Genomic DNA, 17,517 nt, shown 5'->3' on the forward strand with positions numbered 1-17,517 from the left:
GAGGTGTGTGGAGTACTAGACCCCCAGGGGAGGTGTGTGGAGTACTAGACCCCCAGGGGAGGTGTGTGGAGTACTAGACCCCCAGGGGAGGGGTGTGGAGTACTAAACCCCAGGGGAGGTGTGTGGAGTACTAGACTCCCAGGGGAGGTGTGTGAGTACTAGACCCCCAGGGAAGGTGTGTGGAGTACTAAACCCCCAGGGGAGGTGTGTGGAGTACTAAACCCCCAGGGGAGGGGTGTGGAGCACTAGACCCCCAGGGGAGGTGTGTGAGTACTAGACCCCCAGAGGAGGTGTGTGAGTACTAGACCTCCAGGGGAGGTGTGTGGAGTACTAGACCCCCCAGGGGAGGGGTGTGGAGTACTAAACCCCCAGGGGAGGTGTGTGGAGTACTAGACCCCCAGGGGAGGTGTGTGGAGTACTAAACCCCCAGGGGAGGGGTGTGGAGCACTAGACCCCCAGGGGAGGTGTGTGAGTACTAGACCCCCCAGGGGAGGGGTGTGGAGTACTAAACCCCCAGGGGAGGTGTGTGGAGTACTAAACCCCCAGGGGAGGTGTGTGGAGTACTAAACCCCCAGGGGAGGTGTGTGGAGTACTAGACCCCCAGGGGAGATGTGTGGAGTACTAAACCCCTAGGGGAGGTGTGTGGAGTACTAAACCCCCAGGGGAGGTGTGTGGAGTACTAAACCCCTAGGGAAGGTGTGTGGAGTACTAGACCCCAGGGGAGGGGTGTGAGTACTAGACCCCCAGGGGAGGTGTGTGGAGTACTAGACCCCCAGGGGAGGGGTGTGGAGTACTAAACCCCAGGGGAGGTGTGTGGAGTACTAGACTCCCAGGGGAGGTGTGTGAGTACTAGACCCCCAGGGAAGGTGTGTGGAGTACTAAACCCCTAGGGAAGGGGTGTGGAGTACTAGACTCCCAGGGGAGGGGTGTGGAGCACTAGACCCCCAGGGGAGGTGTGTGAGTACTAGACCCCCAGAGGAGGTGTGTGAGTACTAGACCCCCAGGGGAGGTGTGTGGAGTACTGCACCCCCAGGGGAGGTGTGTGGAGTACTAAACCCCCAGGGGAGGTGTGTGGAGTACTAAACCCCCAGGGGAGGTGTGTGGAGTACTAAACCCCCAGGGGAGGTGTGTGGAGTACTAGACTCCCAGGGGAGGTGTGTGGAGTACTAGACCCCCAGGGGAGGTGTGTGGAGTACTAGATTCCCAGGGGAGGTGTGTGGAGTACTAGACCCCCAGGGGAGGTGTGTGAGTACTAGACCCCCAGGGGAGGTGTGTGGAGTACTAGACCCCCAGGGGAGGTGTGTGAGTACTAGACCCCCAGGGGAGGTGTGTGAGTACTAGACCCCCAGGGGAGGTGTGTGGAGTACTAGACCCCCAGGGGAGGTGTGTGAGTACTAGACCCCCAGGGGAGGTGTGTGGAGTACTAGACCCCCAGGGGAGGTGTGTGAGTACTAGACCCCCAGGGGAGGTGTGTGGAGTACTAAACCCCCAGGGGAGGTGTGTGAGTACTATACCCCCAGGGGAGGTGTGTGGAGTACTAGACCCCCAGGGGAGGTGTGTGGAGTACTAGACCCCCAGGGGAGGTGTGTGGACTACTAGTCTCCCAGGGGAGGTGTGTGAGTACTAGACTCCCAGGGGAGGTGTGTGGACTACTAGACCCCCAGGGGAGGTGTATTGAGTACTAGACCCCCAGGGGAGGTGTGTGTGTACTAGACCCCCCAGGGGAGGTGTGTGGAGTACTAGACCCCCAGGGGAGGTGTGTGAGTACTAGACCCCCAGGGGAGGTGTGTGGAGTACTACACCCCCAGAGGAGGTGTGTGGAGTACTGCACCCCCAGGGGAGGTGTGTGGAGTACTAAACCCCCAGGGGAGGTGTGTGGAGTACTGTACCCCCAGGGGAGGTGTGTGGAGTACTGCACCCCCAGGGGAGGTGTGTGGAGTACTAAACCCCCAGGGGAGGGGTGTGGAGTACTAGACCCCCAGGGGAGGTGTGTGAGTACTAGACCCCCAGGGGAGGTGTGTGGAGTACTAGACCCCCAGGGGAGGTGTGTGAGTACTAGACCCCCAGGGGAGGTGTGTGGAGTACTAGACCCCCAGGGGAGGTGTGTGAGTACTAGACCCCCAGGGGAGGTGTGTGGAGTACTAGACCCCCAGGGGAGGTGTGTGGAGTACTAGACCCCCAGGGGAGGTGTGTGGAGTACTAGGCCCCCAGGGGAGGTGTGTGGAGTACTGCACCCCCAGGGGAGGTGTGTGAGTACTAGACCCCCAGGGGAGGTGTGTGGAGTACTAGACCCCCCAGGGGAGGGGTGTGGAGTACTAGACCCCCAGGGGAGGTGTGTGAGTACTAGACCCCCAGGGGAGGTGTGTGGAGTACTAGACCCCCAGGGGAGGTGTGTGAGTACTAGACCCCCCAGGGGAGGGGTGTGAGTACTAGACTTCCAGGGGAGGTGTGTGGACTACTAGACCCCCAGGGGAGGGGTATGGAGTACTAGACTCCCAGGGGAGGTGTGTGGAGTACTAGACTCCCAGGGGAGGTGTGTGAATACTAGACCCCCAGGGGAGGTGTGTGGAGTACTAGACTCCCAGGGGAGGTGTGTGAATACTAGACCCCCAGGGGAGGGGTGTGGAGTACTAGACCCACCAGGGGAGGTGTGTAAGCACTAGACCCCCCAGGGGAGGGGTGTGGAGTACTAGACCCCCAGGGGAGGTGTGTGGAGCACTAGACCCCCTAGGGGAGGGGTGTGGAGTACTAGACCACAACACGAGATTAACACGGGGTTAACGAGATTAACACGGGGTTAACACGAGACCCCCAGGGGAGGGGTGTGGAGCACTAGACCCCCAGGGGAGGGGTGTGGAGCACTAGACCCCCAGGGGAGGTGTGTGGAGCACTAGACCCCCAAGGGAGGTGTGTGAGTACTAGACCCCCAGGGGAAGTGTGTGGAGCACTAGACTTCCAGGGGAGGTGTGTGAGTACTAGACCCCCAGGGGAGGTGTGTGGAGTACTAGACCCCAGGGGAGGTGTGTGAGTACTAGACCCCCCAGGGGAGGGGTGTGAGTACTAGACTCCCGGGGGAGGTGTGTGGACTACTAGACCCCCAGGGGAGGTGTGTGGAGTACTAGACTCCCAGGGGAGGTGTGTGGACTACTAGACCCCCAGGGGAGGTGTGTGGAGTACTAGACTCCCAGGGGAGGTGTGTGAGTACTAGACCCCCAGGGGAGGTGTGTGAAGTACTAGACCCCCCAGGGGAGGTGTGTGGACTACTAGACCCCCAGGGGAGGTGTGTGGAGTACTAGACCCCCAGGGGAGGGGTGTGGAGCACTAGACCCCCAGGAGAGGTGTGTGGAGCACTAGACCCCCAGGGGAGGTGTGTGGAGCACTAGAGGGCTTTCCCCATGGGGGTGGGTGTGGAGTGAAGTGACAACCAGGGGTGACAGCACCGCGGAGCCTCGCGTCTGGTAATTGCGACAATTCTCTGGAATTTGAGCGTGTGAACTTGAGTCAAGATTCCTCTCAAACTCTGTAAGGTCACTACCCTTTTTTCATGCAGCGTCCTTATTAATTTAATGCCCCCCCCCCCAGCATTCAGTAAAGTGTTGTGTAGTGTAGTGTAAACTCAGTAAAGGCCCCTCTGGTATCCTCTGGTATCATAACCTGTACACTGCTACATGGTATGGCCCTCGCCGTATTGCAAAAACCCCTTCCCTCCCCGGGGGAATGTAGACCCCAGTTTGGGAACCAATACCTACGTGAGTTGGTATGCAAATAGGTGAGATTGCTTGGGGGAGAGTACAAGTAATATGATCAAAGTATTAAGTAAAATTAAGTGTTGTGTTGTATTTAACACGAGACTGTTAAGTACAATGTATTCAAATACTTAATAAATACAAAATGTTAACGATATGGGTCTATAACTATCTACATTTATTTTGGGGATAGGAACAATAACATTCCTTGGCTAAAAATTCAGTTATTTATTTTATTATGAGTTAAACTCTTTCTGTGTAGAGTAAAGGAGTTGCAGGAAGTATTGCAACACATGTTGTGTTCTAAGTTATGTCTGTGCTTATACCTAGTTGTGCCTACATATATACGGGGTTATCTGGAGATGATTTATCTTGATATCTTATCTATGGAGCGATCTAACCTAACCCCCAGGGGTGGGGGGGGGTTAGGCTAGATAGCCTATCTATCTATAGAGCTATCTGTTTAGCTCTAAGTGAGATTTAGCTCTTAAATCCTGTCTCATAGCTATGCCACGTACTCTTGTCATACTGGCTCTTGAAGCTGTAAGTGTCACCTAACGTCCCATAGCTCGAGTGCATCACCACCCGATTTAGTGCACTTACTCATTTGACTCTAGATTTATTCAATTGTCTTGAGTTCAGCTGTGTTCAATTGTAAACATCCTTTTTTTAAATAAAGGCACATTCAAAGATTTTGTTTTAATTTTGGCTCGCGTGCTTAAGTTAAATGGCTTCCAAGATCTCTGTCTCCAGGTATCTCGGACACTCCATCACCTCTGATCATTGCTTGGGGGTTCCATTTACACCTAAACCCTCCGCATACTCTGTAGTTAGATCTTGTGTAGTTACTGGTTCGGTAACAGGGTTGTTGATTTGTGGAATCAACTACCGCGTAACATAACAGAAATAGGATCCCTTGATTGTTTCAAACGTAGGTTAGACATATATATGAATGAGATTGGGTATAAATAGGAGCTGCCTCTAATGGGCCAATAGGCCTTCTGCCGTTACCTTTCATTCTTATGTCTTGGGTATTCCCCTTAATATCTTAAATGTTGTTAAACTATCTCTTGGTATCCTTCTCTCATCTAGTGTCGTAAGGTTCTCTAAACCTGTCCCCGTGTTCCTATAGTTTAGCTTGCAGCAAATCTCTCCAATTTTCAATCAATTATTTATTATATTCCATCTATGGTGATTCCAGGTGATGATGATTCTAGAGGTGGCCTAATGCATGATTGCTTGCTTGGGTTGATTCATTGAATGATTCAATCCTTGCATAAGTTGATCTTTTTTTTTGTTAACTTGATTTCTCGTTTTAATTGGATTTCAATACATATGTTCTTGAATAACAGCCAGTATGACAGGGCCCAAGAGCTAACTCTCGCGTTACATACAGGTACATCTAGGTATAAACAGCCACGAATTAGTTTAGTTCATTTATTATGCACCTCATACCCATCTTGTAGGCGGTAATGGAAAGGGTTACAGAGGCACATAATGGGCTCAGGGACTGAACTCCACAATTCATTTAGCTAAGCAAGTTACAATCTTGATGAGCTAGTTAGAACATTCAGTAGAAGTCGTCACATCAACAATGGGGTTCGAGACCGACCACAGCACGAGCCAACATTATATGATGCAATTGGGGTGCGTAGGTCGTCCGGCGTCACGCAAGCCTCACCCTATAATCAAGTCATGTTTGTTGCAATGATATTACTCTTTATCATTCTTAAGGTTGCTTCCCTGCATGCATCATTATCATACTCTCCACCAGATGAGATCAGGAATGATTGTAGTATATAGTGTATTAACTGGAATGTAATTTAATATGATTTTTAAGTCACGTACAGTTGATATATAATTACATTATTCTTCCTTGGAAAAAAGACAATATTAAAAAGGATCGTTTGACATAAATAAGTGTGTTTGTAAGCAAATATAAGTGAATAAATAAATAATAATTTTAATGTTTCTATCCATGAAAGATTACACAGTAGAGATACAAAACTAACTATAAATTTATCTAATATTCCCATCTCACAGGATGGCGAGTCATACATGGAATCAGGGGGAGAAAATACCTGTCTCAACGCAAAAATTAATTAAAACTTTTAACTATTACTATACGAGAATCATTCGTGTTAATTGAGTAACCCATGACTCTAGGAGTATTCATGTCTCGTGCGTACAAGAGTGTGACGCCACCCTCCTGCCATTCACTAATCAAATAACATTCATCTCAGTAAAGAAATAAAGCCTTGTTCAAGTTCAAGTATGTTTATTGAGATAAGAAAGAAATACATCTCAAAGGGACAGAGTAGCTTAAGCTATTTCTACCCCCCTATACTTCAAGTCCCTCAAGGGGGCGCACAAATTCAGTGAGTACAAATAGACAAATAACATTACAAGAATCCCATTTAACATTGCAGGTTAATATAATAAAGCCATGTTCTCTGTCAATAAAGTTCCTTCCGAGGTAGATGTGAGCCCCCGAGCGGCCGACTGGAAGGGCATCGGATCCCCCAGACATCGGCGGGGATCCCACCAGATGGCATCACCCGCAGCTGAAGGAGAATCGGATGGGCTTGGGCGCCACAGGGTGTTGGATCCCAGAGTATAGGCGTCCTGCGTGGCCTCCAACCCCCCTCCGCGGCGTCAGCTGTTTCTCCCAGCGCCTGAGCATCGGCCGGGCCTCCCCTCGCCCTTATACTGTGACAGAACATCATCCCCCCAAAAGCTCGTAATGAAAAAATGTCCGTGTGGAGTGATAGCTTGTGCCTGGAGGAGGACGGCGCCATAGAGCTCGGGGAGAGCATCGAGGGCCTGTGCTTCCACCAGGCGCTCAACGTGCTCCTGGTCACCACCACGGACGGCAGGATCAGGGTGTTCGACCCCCACTCTTCCCTCAAGCTCTCTGACGTCCACCTGCATGGTCAGTCTTGCCTCTCTCTCTAACCCCCTCCCCACCACTATTATATAGTCCTATACTATATAGCCTGGGGGAGGGGGTGTGGGTGTGGGGTGAGGGGTGTTGGGGGGCGGGTACACCCCAGGCTGGCTTTGTATGGAGGGGGGGTGTAGCCCCCCCGGGTGTGGCCAGTGGGTGTGGTGGAGCCCCCCCCTCTCATCTCTGTGTTGTGGTGCTCCAGACTGTGGTGGTGAAGGGGTTGACGGGGATGTTTGGGCGTCCCTGGGGCAGGGGAGGGGTGTTTGGGTGTCCCTGGAGCAGGGGGAGGGGTGTTTGGGTGTCCCTGGAGCAGGGGAGGGGTGTTTGGGTGTCCCTGGAGCAGGGGAGGGGTGTTTGGGTGTCCCTGGAGCAGGGGAGGGGTGTTTGGGTGTCCCTGGAGCAGGGGAGGGGTGTTTGGGTGTCCCTGGAGCAGGGGAGGGGTGTTTGGGTGTCCCTGGAGCAGGGGAGGGGTGTTTGGGTGTCCCTGGAGCAGGGGAGGGGTGTTTGGGTGTCCCTGGAGCAGGGGAGGGGTGTTTGGGTGTCCCTGGAGCAGGGGAGGGGTGTTTGGGTGTCCCTGGAGCAGGGGAGGGGTGTTTGGGTGTCCCTGGAGCAGGGGAGGGGTGTTTGGGTGTCCCTGGAGCAGGGGAGGGGTGTTTGGGTGTCCCTGGAGCAGGGGAGGGGTGTTTGGGTGTCCCTGGAGCAGGGGAGGGGTGTTTGGGTGTCCCTGGAGCAGGGGAGGGGTGTTTGGGTGTCCCTGGAGCAGGGGCGGGGTGTTTGGGTGTCCCTGGAGCAGGGGCGGGGTGTTTGGGTGTCCCTGGAGCAGGGGAGGGGTGTTTGGGTGTCCCTGGAGCAGTGGAGGGGTGTTTGGGTGTCCCTGGAGCAGGGGAGGGGTGTTTGGGGGTCCCTGGAGCAGTGGAGGGATGTTTGGGGGTCCCTGGAGCAGGGGAGGGGTGTTTGGGGGTCCCTGGAGCAGGGGAGGGGTGTTTGGGGGTCCCTGGAACAGGGGAGGGGTGTTTGGGGGTTCCTGGAGCAGGGGAGGGGTGTTTGGGGGTCCCTGGAGCAGGGGAGGGGTGTTTGGGGGTCCCTGGAGCAGGGGAGGGGTGTTTGGGGGTCCCTGGAGCAGGGGAGGGGTGTTTGGGTTTTCCTGGGGCAGGGGAGGGGTGTTTGGGTGTCCCTGGAGCAGGTGTAAGGGTGTGGGTACCCTTAGAGAAGATGGGTGGGTGTTTTTTGGGGCAGATATTGAGATGTGGGTGTCCTTGGAGGAGACATATGTGGGGGGACACCCACACCTGCTGAGGCAGATGTGGGTGTCCTTGGGGCAGGTGAGGGAGATGTCCGTGGGGCAGGTGAGGGAGGTGTCCCTGGACAAAAGGTGTCAATTCTAGTATTTTGACATATTGACATGGTGTCCTATTGCATTATTATTATCTGATACTGAAACAATATTTTCTTTAAATGTAAGAGTTTATTAAAGACCTAACAAAGCCTCTCGTGATCTCAAGGTTTGTAAACGATGTCCTAATCAATGAAGAACACTCTAATTATAATATTAATCATAGCATTTTTATAGAATCCACTAAATAAAACTGTTATATGGCCATTGTCATAGCTAGCCAGTCTTTGTATAAGTTTAGGTCAAAATGCATTGCCATGTTGAGTTTTAAACTTGGAATTGAACCCGTGTGTGCGCTCCTTTGAAGAATAAAATACCTCTATGCAGAGTACAGAATGTTGCTTGGTTGCTTTCATGGTTGCTTAGGTTAATCTTTAATCTTTTGGTCCCACCTCAACATATGCTGTAATCAAGTGGTGTACAGGTTCCCAAGTCTGTTGGGTTGTCATATCTGCCTTCGAAGCTGTACATGGAGTCTACCCATACTTCTCAGTTTTTAGTGCATTCCATGAGTTCATTACTCTGATACCAGCAAAACTTTATAATGGATCTCTGGGAAATTTGGTAATTAGTTATAAACTGTATCTCCCTCTTCTTGTACCATCCATTCCATATATAATGTCTTTTTCTGCCCTGTCAGTTCTGAGAATTTTGTCTTGATCAAGTCTTTAAACATTTGTCGTCTAGTAACATGAAGTTGAATAACAAAAGCCATTTATTTACATACTCAAAAATTTTGATTAATAAATGATTCACAGCATGACTATTAAAGGCTGCTAAAGTTTGACATATTTGCTCTAGTTCTTTTCCAGCATGTTTTAGGTACAGTAGATGTTAGTGGAAAGGAGTTTGACATGGTGTACAGTACAATGGAAACCTCAAGTGACGATCGGCTCCAATTATGAGCATTTCGAATAACGAGCAAGCCACTCGCAGAAAATGTCTCGACTGACAAGCTTTCGCTCGATTAACGAGCGTTCCCGCTGGTTCTCGGACACCTCCAACAACAGTTTTTTTGTTGTTTCACAAGATGAGTTTTCCACATGACGAGCTCGGTGCCGGAACAGATTAAACTCATTAATTGAGGTGACACTGTACTTCGACTTGGTAAAGCTTTAATACTGTGCCTCAAGAAAGACTGATTAGAAAGCTAGTGGCTCATGGTATTCAGTTGGTATCCTAAGTTGGATAAAGGCATAGTTATTTTAATGCAAACAAAGAGTTAGCATAAATGAAGTTTAACCCGAGTGGGAAATAATTTAGGGTGGAGTGCTCCAGGCCTCTGTCCTGGGATGTTTGTTTATCATATACTGTATGTAAATGATTTAGATATAGGATTGAACACCAGTATTTGCAAATTTGCAGACAATATACAAGTCAGGTGGAAAATATATTCAGACGATTTGAAATTGCTTCAAGATGTCTAAATAGGCTTAACAAATTTACAAAAGATTGACAGATGCAGTTGAATGCTGAAAATGCAAGGTTCTAAGACTAGGTAATGATAATAGTTACCAGATATCAGCTGAATAATCTTTAAATTGTGAAATGATCTGGAAGTCATGATTAATAGGGATCTTCAGAATAAAAAAATGTACAAATGTATGGAATAAGGCAAATAGGCTACTGGGATTTATTTCTAGAAGTATTATTAATAAAACAACTTAATGGTACATTATTCTTCAGCTTTATCTTGTTCTTATTAGGTCTCATTTAAATTATGCTGTTCAATTTTGGTTGCCATACTGTGCTATAAGATGGACATAAATTAACTTTAATGGGTTCAGAGATGGAGGATGAGGTTAATTCCAGGAAATCTTAGTTATGAAGACATTAAAGAGATCTGAACTTGCAGTCTGTAGAAAGACGAAGAGTAAGAGGCAATATGATTGTAGTACAGTACAGTATATGAATGGATGAAATGGTATAACAAAGGAGTAGATAGGTAGTTACGAAGAGAGTGCTAAGCTGGTATGACTATATAGCACTTGGAAGGGATATAAAGATAGGAAAGGAATGAAGGAATGGTACCCAACCACTTGGGTAACCAATCCTAATTATCGGGGATCGAATGCCAACTTGCAAAAAACTAGGCCGTTGCTTTTCTGACCAGTCCAAGTGGACGGACTTTGCACTTGCCAGAGTTAAACTAGTAGCCACAATTTTCATCAAACGTCCAGTTTGTCTAGAATGTTTTGTAGTTTCTTGCCGTCTTCCACATCCTCATAATTTGTTTCGGTAGCAATCACCGAGATGAAGTAAATCTTTATTGGAAAATTATTAACATTGATGAGGAATAAGATAGGATCTAAACCTGACCTCTGTAGAACACCACTGGTAACATCTTGACATTCTGAAGTTTCTTCTTTTATTTCTGCCTGTTATTGCTTATTAAGTACACTCTTATCTGCAGAAACACTTTTCCTGTTGCGCTTTCCTGTTTCTCTAACTTGTGCACTAGCCTGATGTTGGGCACACTGTTGAAGGTTTAATGAGATTCTAAAGTATAATTCTGTGTGCCTTTCTCATCTTTTCTAAGGTCTGTTGCCTGGTCAAAGTATTTTGTAAAGTTTGGGAGGCAAGATTTGCCATCTGTAAACCCCTGTTGGTGTTACAGTATTAACATCAGAATATAAGAATAAAGGAAACTACAGAAGGCCAGCTTATGCTTGGCACATTTCTCTGTGGATTTTCTGCGTAAAAATGATCAGCGTTTTGTGATCGTTAATTGAATAAATAATTATAAATATATATATATATATATATATATATATATATATATATATATATATATATATATATATATATATATATATATATATATAATATATATATATATATATATATATATATATATATATATATGTCGTACCTAATAGCCAGAACGCACTTCTCAGCCTACTATTCAAGGCCCGATTTGCCTAATAAGCCAAGTTTTCATGAATTAATGTTTTTTCGTCTACCTAACCTACCTAACCTAACCTAACCTAGCTTTTTTTGGCTACCTAACCTAACCTTACCTATAAATATAGGTTAGGTTAGGTTAGGTAGGGTTGGTTAGGTTCGGTCATATATCTACGTTAATTTTAACTCCAATAAAAAAAAATTGACCTCATACATAGAGAAAAGGGTTGCTTTATCATTTCATAAGAAAAAAATTATAGTAAATATATTAATTCAGGAAAACTAGGCTTATTAGGCAAATCGGGCCTTGAATAGTAGGCTGAGAAGTGAGTTCTGGCTACTAGGTACGACATATATATATATATATATATATATATATATAATATATATATATATATATATATATATATACTGTATATATATATATATATATACTGTATATATATATATATATATATATATATATATATATATATATATATATATATATATATATATATATTATATATATATATATATATATATATATATATATATATATATATATATATATATATATATATATATATATATATATAAATAATATAAACACACACACACATATACATGCATACATACATACACAGTGTAAGTCGCAGGTGGAAACAAATGAAAATAATCAAATAAATAAACAATTTACTGAAATAGTAATGAACAAAAATGACACATGATAATACTTGGCTATCATGTAATCCAAAGGTGAACAAGTTAATATGACATTAATGCAAAAATAAACTGTAAGCAATGAATAAAAAGCATAAAGGTATTCTGGTGTACTGAAGACAGCTACCATACCACCATGGCATCAGTCACACAACGTTGGCTGAAGGTGGATGATGGGCGAGACACACGAAGGTGTTCCAAGAGCACTAAGAGAGAGACTGGCTCTCCAGGTTATTGTTGTTGTTGAAGATTTGCTACCTGGAACAAAGTTCCAAGTAGCACAGGCTATGGTGAGCCCGTAGGTACTTTTAGGCTCTCCAGGGAGGCGGCGCCCTTTATATAGTCCGGCGGTGATGACTCATTTGGTGTCAACGCAAGGTGGATCTCTGGTCAACTAGCAAACTGCTTGTTGTGGCTGGCGGTGCCTTTGTGTTGAGCTGCACCACTGCCAGTTGAAGGCGGCTAACTGCTTGTTTATGGGGGCAAACTACCGGTTAGCAGAGACGCCTGGCTTGCCTCTGAGTCGTACCAGGTGGTGCCAGGCCCTGGGGGGTATGGAGAGGTGGCAGGACTGATGACTCATCTGGGCTGGTGTAGATGTAGACTTCCAGTGCAGAGGCATTGAAGGTGAAGGGAAAAGGCAGTTCCACTGCTATGCAGGGGAATCACGTGACAATAGGTATATGACCAGTATAGTGCTTCAGCTGCTGCTTTTGATAGCCATGGTGAGATCCGGTCTGGTCCTACAGTCTTCCAGTTGACGCACGGGCTTCCTTCCTGTATCAATTAATGTCTAGCTACTTCAATGCTGTTTTGTTGGACACTATCCCACCCAGCTTGGGCTCTTTCCTTTGGGACAGAGGGTTTGCTGGATGAGGTGTGGAGCCTCTCCTGGAAAGTTTGAAATAATTCTGATTAAATTTAATAGTGATGTTCATAGAGGTTTTGAGCTTCATGATTTATTTCAGGGGATGGCAAGAATAACCTGGTGTGCGTATACCATGGAGAGAGTAACAGTGTGGTGGTGTGTGGAGGGCGTACGGTGGGGATGCGCCGCGATCATCATGGCGTTCTCCTCCTCGGTACTGTTCTCCAGGCACCTGTGGCCGCACCAGAAGAAACGGTCATTGTGGAAATGCTGCTATCAGAGGTAAATTATACATGATGGTATGGTATCAGAAGATAAGTGTGAACTGGATACGTTAAGTCGATGTACAATATTGTTATTCTTTGTGGCATATGCATAAATAGATGTTCGCTTGCAAGTCCATTGCACATTACTTTGACATTTGTGTCCTTGCAGGGTATCCAACTACAGCAGACACTGGCATTTGGGGAGCTGAGTAACATTGATCATGCTGCAGAGGTGCAGGAGGTCTTGGCCCAAGGAATCGCTGCTCATCAAGCACAGTCGCGCATAAATCCAAAATTAGCCAAGGTAGGCCGATTTTTGTCTGGTAACTAGTCTTTCACTATAGGAGACTGTTACTGGGGTAAAGAAGTTTCATGCCTCCTGTATAAAAAAAAAAAAGTTTGGTTCTTGGTTCTGTTCTGCACAGCTCAATGATATATGCTGTAGACCTATTTCAAAACTTGACTCAAACTTTATCTCTAGCCATTTATACAAATTACTATTACAATAATGGCTGGGCTAAACAGGTACAGTATACAGCTGTCTAAATCAGACTTACATTTTTGGCATGAAGTAACATCTATCTTATAATTTGAAAATTGATATACATTGGGGAAAACAAAGTGTAGTTTATCATTAAAGTAGTGAAATAGATATTGGCACAATTTATATCAATATTGGGATAAGACAATTTTGAAGGCGAACCAATATAAACTAATCGTACCCAGAAGTTATAGAAATTTGCACATTACACATTTACAAATCTTAAGTCGGCTCAGTAACAACTGACTTAGTTAAACGATAGACATGCAGTACTGTACATAACTGAGGCTACTACTTCAATGGAAGTAGAGGAAGTGTAATACATTCATTAAACTGATAATTTGGCTGCCACACTCAAAGGTTAGAGTACGAGGAGTCGACATTGGGTCGTGATATAACAGCAATAATTTATATATACACTGTAATGAGGGTGTTAGATAAAGTGATGATAGACAATTGTATCATTGCAATTAATACCGAAAGACTTGATAGTAGTTTCTCTTGGGAATTTATTGTTTGAACAAATTCTTCAGATGGGAGTTGCAAGGTACACAGTTCAGGTTGACTGCACAAGTTTCACAGATGGCGTTTGCTTTTACCGGGTTATTAAGACCAAAGTTCTGCTACAAAAAAGTGGATAAATTAATGTGTTATGTAATGTTCTTGCATAATAATTTGTTACATGCACACACAATTATATATTATTTGTATGTCTGAATGTGCTGAAAGGTACAATTTTCTTAAAAAAAATGGCTAGTTGTCAAGAAAAAATGGCTAGTTGTCAAGGAAAAAATGGCTAGTTGTCAAGAAAAAATGGCTAGTTTTCAAGAAAAAAATGGTCATTGTTATAAATCTGGATCTGATATGGAACAATATGATTCATATTTTCAAGGGAGTACTGCTCAGAGATGTATTTCTATGAACGTTGACAAATAATTAATGCTCTAGACCGAAGCCGATTTTTATCGTCGAGTGTCACATTTTGACCTTCACAACCAGAGGGTTAAAAATATACATAGAAATTGAAATAAGTTTGAGGTAAAATACACACAAAGGGATGAGGTAGCTCAAGCTATTCTCACCCCGTTCAGTACATCGTGTTAATACATACATAGACACACATCACAAACAATAAACATATTACCAAACATTCTGAGAGATAAACATATACATTTCCTATATATATAGAATGTTGGGTGAATATCAAAATTTAGCCAAGATTGGACATGTGAAGCACTAATGCAATATAATATTTTCAGTTGAAAATATTGCCGTTATTGTCTCAAAATATTAATTACGGTAATGCTTAAATTAAAAAACTTCTGCTAAAAGTTTTTAATTGAAAATTATAGAATGAAAGCAGAATTTAGGTTCTAGTGTAGTGAAAGTGGAGTAAAACTGCTGTAGATGATCTGAGTGTTAAGATGTATAGTGATAATTATTTTTCCTTCACAGTGGAGTACATTGCGCTTGGAGTTGCCTCTGGGTGTCCTGCGCAGTGTGTGCCTGGGCGTAGTGAGCGAGCTCAAGCGCCTCACACGATACATACCCGCCTTATCTATTGCATCAGCGCTGATTCAGCGGCTGGCCCATCTTTTACCCCCTCCCACCCCAGACACCGGCCAAGGTCCTCCTGGCGCTGGGCCACCTGACAGAGAGGCGATGTGTAGTGAGGCTGCCAGATTGGCCACCTTCATTAAATGGCCTCACATGAATTACAAGTAAGTGGCTATGATAAATGTGTTTGGTGTTTTATTGTTTGTATTCAGTATGGGAGGCCAGCTCTGAGATGCTTACTCTGCCAGCATATTCGTATGCTGATTGTTTATGGTAGCAGAGCACTTTCTTCTGTTTTACTTTCCTTTATTGTTCCTCTTTAAGTAGATACAGTATGCGTGTTAAGTGATTATTTCTGTGGAGAGCCCCTCAGCCTTATATCGTGCGTAGAAGGAACCGGCTGAATGTCTCCGCTGCCGAACCGGAGGGGGCAGCCCCCGAAACCGCTAGTCTCTCATCACCATCTAAGCCTTGCCCCGACTCTGAAACCCTCAGATGTTTGGAAGCCGGCAACAGGGAGTGGGGACCAGGACGAACAACAGAAGGGAAGGACAAGGGCGCGTGGACGAAACCAAAGTCGAGGCGACTAATCCCTCCAAGTTTGGGTCCCAAAAACCAAAGCGGGGCAGCCTCGGGGCATCCAGAAAGGCAACCAACCTAGTGCGTTGCAGCAACCATAACCTAGCATGCAACACAGAAGCTGCCTGCACCCGAATATCAAGATTGAGTGGATTGGGTGAACTGGAGTATAAGAAAGGAACACTCCTCACAGGACTCCGAGTCAAAGGTGTCATTGACCCAACAGGCAGTATGGCGGAATAAAAAACGGTGTCACCCAGAGACAAGGGGACAGAGCAACCTTCAAACTCCTGCAAAGCAAGATGGGACTCGGAGGATGGATCCATTGGACCAATTAGCCCCAAAGGTTTTCCAAGGGATGCCTACCTCTCTGGGTGCCTAACCCAGTAGATGGCAGACATAGAATGTTTCCAACCACATGGGGGTTTCTATAGGACACTGCTCGTCGTGCCTCTTTGAGGGGGCCCAGGTTCTGGTTCGTGGTTTAGAACTTGCATCGAATTGACTGATGCCACGGTCTAATATATGCATATCAGCCTGGTACAGTGGTACCTCGGAATGCGAGTGTCCCTGTATGCGAGTTTTTCGGAAGACGAGCAGGATTTACTCCAAAAATATGTCTCGGAAGGCGAGGGTTACCTCGGGACGCGAGTTTGTTGATACGTGTACAGGCCGACTGGCGCGTGGTGGCATGGCGATCGCGCCTCAGTTTACCAGTGTCTCGTGTCCAGTGACTATCCCACCTGAATTCTTCACAAGGATTTACAGTTTTTTATCGGTTTTTTGGCCATTTGAGCATAAAAGTTGTCATTATATATCTTGCCATGGGTCTCAAGAAAGCCATTGATAAGGTTCAACCTAAGAAAATAGCTGTGAGTAGAGGCAGTAGAGGATGTCCCTTCTTGATTAAGAAAATGTGTGAAGTATGGGAAGAACTGCAAAGTTTTGTTGAAAAAACTCACCCAGATAAAGCTGTAGCAGGCCGTTGCATTGACCTTTTAAATGATAATGTGATGTCTTACTACAGACAAGTGTTAAAATATAAGGAAAAACAAGTGTCATTAGACAAATTCTTAGTAAAACAAGCAAGTCCTAGTGGTATGCAGGCAAAATGTGCCAGAGTGTGCATACCAGTGAAGTCCTCACTGCCTGACGTGATAATGAAAGGGGACTCCCCTTCCAAACAGTAACTCCTCTCTTCCTCCCACCTCCTCACCATCTTCCATACGCCTACAGCATTCAACAGCAAGGTAAGTAATAACTTGAACATAGTTTTGTAGGTTTATTTAGATGAATTAGGTATAAAAATTTAGTTTGATGTGGGATTTTTGGGGTAGTCAGGAACGGATTAATTCATTTCCCTTTATTTCTTATGGGGAAATTAGCTTCGGAATGCGAGTTTTCGGAATACGAGGCGTCTCCAGGAACCAATTAAACTCTTAAACTGAGGTATGCCTGTATAGCTCCGGGAAGCCTCCGGGATTTTCCCCAGAAAATGGTACTGTATTTCATTATCATTCAATGCTTGTTTTTTTGCCATCACATTCTGCTTTTTTTGGCAAGTAAGATCCTATTGTCCTTTACATAGATCATACAGTAAGGCAGGATTATGTAAGGTTTGGTCGTCGGTCTGTGGAAATGACATCCTCTAAAAAGAAATTAGTCCTTACACTAGTGCATAGAGCAAAACTAGAAAAATAGAATTCGTTGAAGATATTTTTTAGACTATATAATATTAATTATATAGTCTACAACTTGGAGAATGTACCAGACAGCTGATAGGGACGTGTTTGTTACAGAGGACAGTGTGATCCCACAGGAACTATTGTTTCTAGACTTGTTTCTTGCAGTTGGTTGATGCTTGCTAGGATGTTGACATCTACATTCTCCAGCTAGTTTGTTCACAATTTTGTTTTCATAATCCCTACGTGACTTGGGACCCAGCTAATTATACCTTCCGTGTAGCTGAAGATGCTACATGGAAGTAAGTTATCACATTGAAGTGGGAGTAGCT

General features: G+C 45.6%; 1 protein-coding gene and 1 long non-coding RNA gene across 15 annotated transcripts in view; one reads left to right on the forward strand and one right to left on the reverse strand.

Moving 5' to 3' along the window:
- The first annotated feature begins 6,398 nt into the window (after window positions 1-6,398).
- The window catches only part of Bruce (BIR repeat containing ubiquitin-conjugating enzyme), a 105,878-nt gene continuing 94,759 nt past the window's right edge, over window positions 6,399-17,517 (forward strand). For 7 of the 14 annotated variants that reach the window (XM_069324293.1, XM_069324297.1, XM_069324300.1 and 4 more), the window contains exons 1-4: window positions 6,401-6,678; window positions 12,661-12,842; window positions 12,996-13,130; window positions 14,823-15,088. In XM_069324293.1, the coding sequence (XP_069180394.1) occupies window positions 6,498-6,678; window positions 12,661-12,842; window positions 12,996-13,130; window positions 14,823-15,088 (764 nt within the window). In that variant the 5' untranslated portion in view covers window positions 6,401-6,497. Of the gene's footprint in view, window positions 6,679-12,660; window positions 12,843-12,995; window positions 13,131-14,822; window positions 15,089-17,517 lie in introns of all 14 variants that reach the window. The other 7 variants (XM_069324291.1, XM_069324296.1, XM_069324299.1 and 4 more) reach the window with 2 other exon arrangements.
- LOC138364586 (uncharacterized) lies at window positions 12,448-13,110 on the reverse strand. Its single transcript, XR_011228448.1, has 3 exons — window positions 12,974-13,110; window positions 12,693-12,792; window positions 12,448-12,583 (listed from the first exon to the last, which is right to left on the reverse strand). It is a non-coding gene; the product is annotated as an uncharacterized lncRNA (long non-coding RNA).

The sequence above is a fragment of the Procambarus clarkii genome, chromosome 14 (genome assembly GCF_040958095.1).
Source record: "Procambarus clarkii isolate CNS0578487 chromosome 14, FALCON_Pclarkii_2.0, whole genome shotgun sequence".
In the NCBI taxonomy this organism is placed as follows: domain Eukaryota; kingdom Metazoa; phylum Arthropoda; class Malacostraca; order Decapoda; family Cambaridae; genus Procambarus; species Procambarus clarkii.